Consider the following 9229-nt stretch of genomic DNA (forward strand, 5'->3'; position numbering starts at 1 on the left):
TAGAAATGGTTCAGACAGGAAAAGGGGTTAGGACAACATAAAGTAATAGAAGTCAAATTAAAATGCATAAGCTACATGTCCTTTTATTTTATTTACATGAACAATAATACACTATATGTAATAAATAACATTTCATGACTACTTTAAAACCCCTTCCTCTTTGAGCTCTTGACGAATCTTTTTTTGTACATCTGGTGGTAAATGTTGCAATTCTTTTTCAATATATTTGTTTAGATCTAACAATGGCTTATATTGGAGATGTACTAGTTGAGATCCAGCTAGCATTGACAACATGGCTGATACAGAGAAAGTAATGTATTGACCCCAAGAGACTCCAGCAGGCATCTTATTGCACAGAATATTTTTCAATTTTAGACTCGACTATTGATTTAGCTTGACTCCTCTTAAATGTATTATAGAAATTGATTTCTCCAACTCTCCAGTTAATCATAGAAAATTCCAAACCTGCACCAAGTACAAAAAACATAGGAAGAAATCTATATATACCAAATATTTTCTTTCCAGGCCATTTATTCACTAACTTTTGGATCCAACCAATCCGCATTTTATAAAATTACGTTCATGATATGGATAACAATTATTTTAAGTATATTGTATTTTTATATAGTTCGCCGTAAATGTTAAATAACTAGGTAACCTATAATTTAACAATTATGACACTAGAAAGATTGACAAATGACAGCACGAGTGATGACAGCCGACAGATCACAAGCCATGCGTACCCGTATTATTATACTACTCTTTGCCTCTGCGACAAGGTACAGATGAAAATAAAGGCAGGATAGAACAGTAAACCGTTGCCCGGGCTACTCACATGCCTACCAAAATTTAAGAATTATTGCGCTCTGAATCTGAATGTATTATTTGTATTTATGTCGCTTGGGGGGTTTTACATGACCGTAGTAAAGAAACAAGACCTAGCATTCGTGACTGAGAAGCGAGCCGAATGAGAGTGTTAATGTAAAGGAAATGTGTCCCCATCTAATAGGGTAGATATTTCCTGCACAGTCAATATTCGTTATAAACACGTAAAAGCTTAGCTATTCTAGTAACTTACTCTGACGAATTAGGTAGGTATTGGTAATGAAATGAATTTATATATTGATACGGGTATTAGCAAAGATAATATAGTACTATGTATTTTATTTTAGTATTGCAATGCAATCCTTCGTTTAATCAAAGCCCATATTTTTTCTACAGGGATAAAGTCACATTAATAGTAGTGGCAACTAGTGACTTTTTTCAACCGACTTCAATAAAGAAGAAGGTTATTAAATCGACAGGATATTTCTTTTCCGCATCTTCCTCAGAACTTTTGACTTGATTAGTGGATTTTGATAATTGCTTCTATTTTTATTTAGAAAGCAAGTGCCTCCCGTGTGGTCCGATTTATTTTTTATTTTATTTTTGGTCTAATTCTGACAATTTCAAGGCGGTTTAGTTTTTTGTTAAAAATAGCTTACCTAACTTTATAAAATTATTATATTCTATGGTCTAATAAATACCTCTCAGCATTCCTTCCTTTTCTTTTCTTTTTATCCAATGGACAGAATAAGGACTTCTTTCGTGGCACTACTGCAATTGGTCCGTCTTCAACACATTGGCATGATATATTATATCGTTGACGTGTGTCATGTAGCTATTAGATTATTTGAAATTGGTAATTGGTTTCGTTTTAAGAATTCGGTTTTAAGTTTTTCTAATGTGATCATTTTATTGTGATTTTGCAATTTGTTTGTAAAATAAAATGAAACTGCATATAATGCATACACGATAACAGAAAATTAATTAGTTTTATTTTATAATACAAATTAACTGTTATTTATTATGTTATTGCCATTGGATGAAAGCTGTAACGATAATCATTATACCTAGTTTAAATTACAATGAATTATTTTTCAAAAGACCATCATAGCAAGTTGGAAAGACGTCTTCAGAGGCCTCCGGCTTTACTTAATGAAAGTATAAGTCTAAAAATAGGTGTCGAGACATGGAGCTTAATAAAAGATTTCTACCTTGAATCGGTTAAAGTGAACTGCTACAAGCCTGATGAACCTACCTCTACAGCAATTTTTAAGATTTCAAATATCGGAGGGCAAATAGTGTGTGTATTGAAAGGGAAAAGTGTAGGATTACTATTTGATGTAACGGCAGAAGAATGGGCTGATATTGAAAATATGTGTCAGTATGGACAGCAATTATTCTACAGAGACTTCAAAGAAGGATTAAGTAAAAATTATAGATGTGAAGAGAAGATCTTTTTCAACTTTTGTAAAACTAATCAAACCCAAGATATTTTAGTTGCAATATTTAAAAGAGGAGTGAACAACAGGAATAAAGATAATGATGATGTGCTTCTTAATGTTACAGAATTAGTTAAATGTAACAGTGATATCATTGATAAGTATACTTATTATTTACATAATACCTTATGATTTTTATTGAAATTTGTTTTATAGTATAATGTATTTATTTAAGTAAGTATTAAAAAATAAAATTGTGGAACAATGAATGAAATTATGGTGTATTAAACTTTGTTTTTATTTATTATTTAAGCTACATTTTAATCAGATATTTAAATTTGATTTATGTATTATGGAATATAATAGGATATTTTTAAAAGAACAGTGTGCAAATGATTGAGATGCTATTAGTTACATGGTATATTGCGTATGGTAGCCAATTGCTGATTTGATTTAGCAGCAAAAAATATATTTACAGTATTTATAGTTGTTAGTTGATTTGTTACACTGGATTATCACTATTTGCTAGAATTAATTTGGAAGTTAGTTTGGAACTATCAAACAAACAAAAATTGTTAAGGGAAATATTGTATTTATTTCATCACTTATTATACGTATTTTGTGGTTTCATCATTTCTTATACATAAAGTTCTATTTTTCAATAGTATAGCATTCAATGCCATAAATGTCAATTTTTAAAGAATAGAAAAAAATTTATCACAAGGCGGGCAACCGGGTTCGAATGAACCCGGTTGCTACGGTTTGGCGAAATGCCGCGGCTTCGATTCCCGCCTAGTGTCACGTAATTAACTTTTTTTACTCTTTAGAAATTTCTCACTGAGTTCTGTCTGCGACACAATAACCTTGTTTGATATGTCTAAGCTGTCTAATAGAAATTACTACTTACTAAGTATCAATTAAAAAAAAAATTATTGAAGACTCAAACTTCGTAAATTTGCTTAGAAAAAAAAAATTAAACCATGCTGTATGTAATGCTAATATTGAAGTTCGTAAGAAGACCCATTTGGTAAGTTGCAACATAATGCGCTTTACGTGGGATGATTTATCTGGGTAGTAATATGTAATCCGTAGTGTTGTGGGCGTTGACATCGAATGGGTACCACATTACTGACGATAGGAAATAAACATAATACATCATTTCGGTCTTAGTAGTAACTGGTTACTGACACGGCCGGAATCGGCATCGGCAGTAGGCTTTGCGCTAGCACGTAGAACGAACGTGAATGCGCGCGCGCGTATTGTCGTATTCCGAGTGTAGCTGCAACGATCGAGATACAAAATCACGAGATATGGAAGTGGCGGATCAATGGCGACGCCAGTGGGCTGGGACAGCCGAATACGGGAAGGTGAGGCCAACGACAGAAACCAAACAAAGTCTAGATTGACCATCAGTTACATAAAATCTAAAGCCGTAAAGTTTTGGATGCTGATACCTGGTTCATGTTTGATTACATAACGGGAGTTCTTTAAAAATGACTGTATACAAACTAATTATTATAATTAATTTGCATAACAAGAAGGTGAATCAGTGCTTACATATAATTAGTTCTGTACACTGGACATTCACCTTATAAAACAAATCATTGTTTAGAATCTGCTAATTGTTTTTATTTATTCGAATCACATACTATCAAGAATATTTTAAAAAGTAAATCTATTCATTACCACTTAGTGCAGTACCGATCCGATGCATAGGTATCTCGTAAGTATTCCAGTTTTAGGTATACATCTTAAACAGTTAGCGCATATAACTAGCTTGTTTGTTAAAACTTTAAAAGCTTTTAATAACTCTATTGTCTGCAGATAAAACAAAGTAACTATACTTTACAGAATACTAAACGTTTCTTGATTTATATTTAAGCATCATCGCCGAAAGCATAAGGTGGTCGTTTCCTTATACAGTGCAAAACTTGAACGACGTGACTGCCCAAGCAACTTAGGTTTTTTATTATACAAAAATGAATCATTCGCATCGGTAATATAAAGTTCAATGGTGAAAAATAATAGTTGTTGAATTATATCAATATTATTATGGGTACAAGGTTTTATTGTCGTCGTGCTTAAATATATTTTGAAACAAGATAAAACCAAGAATAATAAATAAATATATATATATATATATATATATGCCGTTTTAAATGTTTATAAATTATGATTTTTATAGGCTTTCTTTATCGCGAAATTTTTACGCAATGTCGGTGACTCACTTCGTTAAAAATTTATAGGCTATTAATTTTATGTCGTTTTAGTAAAATTCGGCAATAAAAAGATAAGATTAAAACAACGCATCCCACTAACAAATCTGGGGATATTCTATACTAGCTGCGCCCCGCGGTTTCACCCGCGTCAGTCCGTATCTCGTAGGAATATCGGTATAAGACATGCACTATGCACCGGCTATCCACATCGCTAGAATTTGCCTTCAGATATTTCCCGCCAAAATTAGTTTACGAAATACGAATTACCAAAATTATTTTTTAAAAACATGGCGATGGAATCTCAAACCGCGGCAGCAAGACATTGTTATTCAATAACAAGGGTTATTCATAATATTTATTTATTTATCTTTCCCTAATGAACTGGAAGACCCAAAATATTAATTAAGAAAACTGAGTACACAATATCGTATTTAAGATGTCCTGGTTGTTTTTCTTCTAGGTATAGGCCTATTCTATTCATCTAATGTGTTTATTATACAGAAGACCATGTGATAAAATAAGCTCATACTACATATAGATCAAATATTATCATGAATTTATAATCACGCCTTTTTTTAAATATTCACATTGTATAAATTTTATTAAAAATGCAATTATAAAAATGATAACCTTTTTTATACAAATAAACCTTAATAAAATAAAATAAATCTTAGCTAGATACCTATATGCGTCGGTAAAAGATCAAGTCGAAACAAATAAATTTGAGTAGCTAATAGCGTTAGATTTAGTCAAAAAAAAAAAAATAGAATAATACTACGAATTTTTTGTTTACTTTCATCGACTGTTAAAGGAATAGAAGGAAGAAACCTATTTATATCTATCTGTTAATATGAAATATAACTCAAGAGCTGCTCGACGGATATGAATGATCGTTTTACTTGTTGAATTTTCCTCGCATGGATAATGATCGTAAGTAATAACAGTTACAATTTAAAAACAAAAAAAAAAGATAAATATTACAAATAATAGATATTATTTTGAAGAAGGTAACATAAACCTAGTCTAAATTATTTATATAAAATATTACTTTATTCTTATGTACACTCTACCTGTACACCTACATTTTTTGTAACCAATACGGTCTGAATAAAACCGCACGAAAACCGCGATAATATGTGCAGATATAATTCAAGTTCTAACCTTGATAATCTTAGTTTACTAATTATAAACAGAATAGCACCAGAATTGTTTTACAAATAGTACAAGTGTAACAATATATACAGAAAAACAAAATATTTTGAATTGGTAGCTACCTACCTACTTAACATATTCTGTTTTTTGCAATGGGCCTTCCTACTATTTTTGTAATAGGTTGGTTACCGATATTTTGTTTATACATGTACGTATTCCAATATGATTGTACAATATTTATTTATTACGCAAGTTTTGAGCAAATGTTGTTAATTTTTGCGATTCCTCAAATAAATAGATATACATCTAATAATTGGCGCTGGGTGTCTATTAATTGAATAAGACAGAACTACCTCTTGGAGAAAGCTTTAAACGTGAGGAAGTTAACAATGGTTAGCTGATTTCCTATACGAATGGAAATCTCAGTTCAGGTTATCGAGAGCATACTTGTTAACTGTTTTCCCTTTAATCTAGATTTAATTTTAATATGTATTACTTTAGACGATAATATATTATTACTACAGAAATATTATATTTCAGCTTATTATTTGTAATGGGCTATAAATAATTAAGAAGCCTTTATAATAGTATAAATGCAAAAGGAAATCTATTTGCTTTATGGCTAAACCACTGAGTTGATGTGTAAGATATTAAGCACAGAGAAAGTAGGTACCTACTAGGTAAATATTAATACTACCTAGTATGGTATTAGTAATTATGAAAAGACATCGGCTGCTGCTTATATGACAATATGCTGCTTATTTTGGCTAAGGGGTGTTGCGCGATTGCGATACACAAGAGCAAAGCTTCGGGTTTAAAGCTCGTTTAATATAGAACTAGCTATACGTTGCACACTTAATAATTTTGTTGCATCGACACTTGCAGTAAAACGGAAGTTCTCAGTTCGTTGCATATTTTTTTTTATATTTCATTTAAAATGTGTACTAGGCAAGGCATATCTAGTTTATATGTTATTTGAGATAAATTATCAACAGCACGAGTCTATAACGGTGGTGACGCGTTGAATTCTATTGTCCTTAGAAAGTATCTTTTCTTCTGTGGTTCTTATAATAAAAATAATGGAATTGATATCATATTTTGTTTATTTAAAAATATGTGCTCTTTATCTTGATTTATTAAATAAAGCTTAGATAAGAATGTGATAAAAAACACAGAAAGTGTTCGTATTATTTTAAAAAGGAAGGTATTCTTTTGTTTGTAGAGATAGGCAGTATGTGAGCGAGGTGCCGGAAATCCTGCGCAAAGGCCGTCGCGAGGTTAGGCTGTTCATCGTAAGATAAAGACACCCAATTGTAGCACATTACATTTGACATTGTGTTGTATAACAAATTGGTATTAAATGATGATACATGACAGGACAGTGGCACAATAAAAGAAAATCCAAATGATTGATGTCGGGGAACATTACTACATGCGTTATTTGCACACTGTCATACCGCAAGTATTTGAGTTATGCTTGTAAATTGAATAGACAGTAAATTATTTTTTCTCAAAATAAGAGGTTTTTTGTTGGCATCATTAACCTCAATCCTCTGTATTACTTCTTGATTGTGTTAACACTAATTATAATTATTAAATAATTTTGGTTTTATTCCGCATTTCCTCAATACATCAATTACATTAATGAAAATTATACATTCTGCAATCCAATTTACCTAAATTCTAAAACCTGTACTGTACCTGAGTCAAAAGTGCTAAAATTGGTCGAACATTACATTACAATTTACAATATTTTAATATAATTGAAAATATTAGAATCAAAACACAAACTTACGTGATCATTCGAGATGTTATTTCTCTTGATTTGATATGATTCTGTGTATTTTCCATAAATTTACTTTAAACATTTTGTTTTGTACTTATGAACTGATTCAAATGAAGAATTCCATCCGCACATATTTCCCAGGATTTGTAGTAGCTTAGTGATTTCCGGGGGCTATTAATATCAGTCTACTATATTATCTGCCAGGAAAGTCTTCGAAGTAGTCGTTTTTCCATAAAACACAATGTGGAAAATACGTAATAAATTTTAAATGATAATCAGAACAACTTACACTATTAGGTTTATCTAAAACTATACAGTCACGTCTATAACGTAGGTGTCGCTGGAAGATAAAATACATGATCTAATAAATATATCACTTGACGTCATTCCTAAGCATCGAAAATATACCTAGGTATAATAGTATTTAACAACTTGTGCCCATAATAATAAATCGTTAATACAGAATTTACGAATCGCCTATCGTATTTTGATACGTGTTATTACATATTTTATACATATTATTACATTTTACGATAAAGATGTCATTAATTGTTATTATCATCATGAAGACATTGAAATTATTTAAAACATAATAAGTAGGTATGACGTAGCATTAGGGTATAGATGAATCAGGCAGTTTTGCGGAGATTCCTGCCGTGACTCGCCTATTAGACGGCAGAAATGTATATTTTCACAGAACTCTAAACGGTGTGAATGTCAACGACCACGCAACGATCGGACCGTAAGCCTCTCTACATCACCTTCCCCCTCAGCCCTCCTTTTCGCTATGTCCACTCTGTATAATTTATTCAATCACACCTTACTTATTCTCTTTAACGGTTATTAACACGTAGAATACATAATGACTTTATTCGTTATTCGAATGCGTTCCGAGCGACCTTTGTTTTGATTTCGATTTGCACTCAAATGACGTCATCTTATCGTCAGAAACCACCAGCTACCTCACCTTGGTCCATTATTAAACCGGTAACAGGCTATTCGTAATACAGAGCAAATAATACAAAAAAAAATGGACTCAATGTAAACTCGAAGCTTTTTGCTGAAGATTTTCAACGTGTAAATTATATTATGATATTATATGTATCACGCACACTAGCGGCCTACCTTCGCTTCGCTCGTTCTACATAATATATTATAGCCTATTCTATGGCACTTAGGGATCATATACCCATCCAACTGTCCAAACAAAATTTTTAACTTTAAGTATATTATTTTAATAGTCTTAAATACTTAGTGATAGGAGGTTATTGCAACAACATCATGTGTTATTTCTTAATTGATAGATGATTTATTCAATTTATAAAAAATTGAAGTCACAATCGGATATAGTTTTTGTTCGGGAAATTGTTCTGAATTATAAACCGATATCGTTCCCTTATATTGATCAATTAGGTTTTAATGTTGATTTAATCACCGATAATTCCATAGAAAAAATCATTAAGAATAACTTCGTTGGCAATATGACAAAGTAAAACAATATACTTAGGTACGTAATACAAATCTATTAAATTTATTCCCTTCATCGTCTGTATGAATTGCTTTTTCATTTTTGGAGGCTTTGTCACCAAACATAACATGTGGAATTTTAAAAAGAGTACTGCTTAATACTTCAAATTGTAATTAAGCATCAGAAGTGAATTAGAACCCACATAGTAGTATTTATTGAAAAGGTCGCAATCACTTGAACAATTTCATTTCGCCCCCGCGTCTGTGATTGCACGTAGGTACCTGTTACTAGACAAGGTCAAAACATTCTACGTGTTTTACAATCCTTTACACATTTAAAT

The 9229-nt window shown here is 31.4% G+C and overlaps 3 protein-coding genes across 4 annotated transcripts in view; 1 reads left to right on the forward strand and 2 right to left on the reverse strand.

Annotated features, from left to right (window-relative positions):
* Window positions 1-57: 57 nt before the first annotated feature.
* Window positions 58-371, reverse strand: LOC119835006 (protein brawnin). The gene has a single exon (XM_038359585.1). The coding sequence runs from the start codon at window positions 343-345 to the stop codon at window positions 139-141; it is 207 nt and encodes a 68-aa protein (XP_038215513.1). The 5' UTR covers window positions 346-371; the 3' UTR covers window positions 58-138.
* LOC119835005 (small integral membrane protein 4) lies at window positions 244-693 on the reverse strand. Its single transcript, XM_038359584.1, has one exon. It carries the CDS (start codon window positions 563-565, stop codon window positions 347-349), a length of 219 nt encoding a protein of 72 aa, XP_038215512.1. The 5' UTR covers window positions 566-693; the 3' UTR covers window positions 244-346.
* Window positions 694-3397: 2704 nt separating this feature from the next.
* LOC119835177 overlaps window positions 3398-9229 on the forward strand; it is a 10656-nt gene continuing 4824 nt past the window's right edge. For both annotated transcript variants that reach the window (XM_038359864.1, XM_038359866.1), the window contains exon 1: window positions 3398-3631. In XM_038359864.1, coding sequence (XP_038215792.1) covers window positions 3509-3631 — 123 coding nt within the window. In that variant the 5' untranslated portion in view covers window positions 3398-3508. The remainder of the gene's footprint in view (window positions 3632-9229) is intronic.

Source organism: Zerene cesonia, chromosome 20 (assembly GCF_012273895.1).
Source record: "Zerene cesonia ecotype Mississippi chromosome 20, Zerene_cesonia_1.1, whole genome shotgun sequence".
Lineage (NCBI taxonomy): Eukaryota > Metazoa > Arthropoda > Insecta > Lepidoptera > Pieridae > Zerene > Zerene cesonia.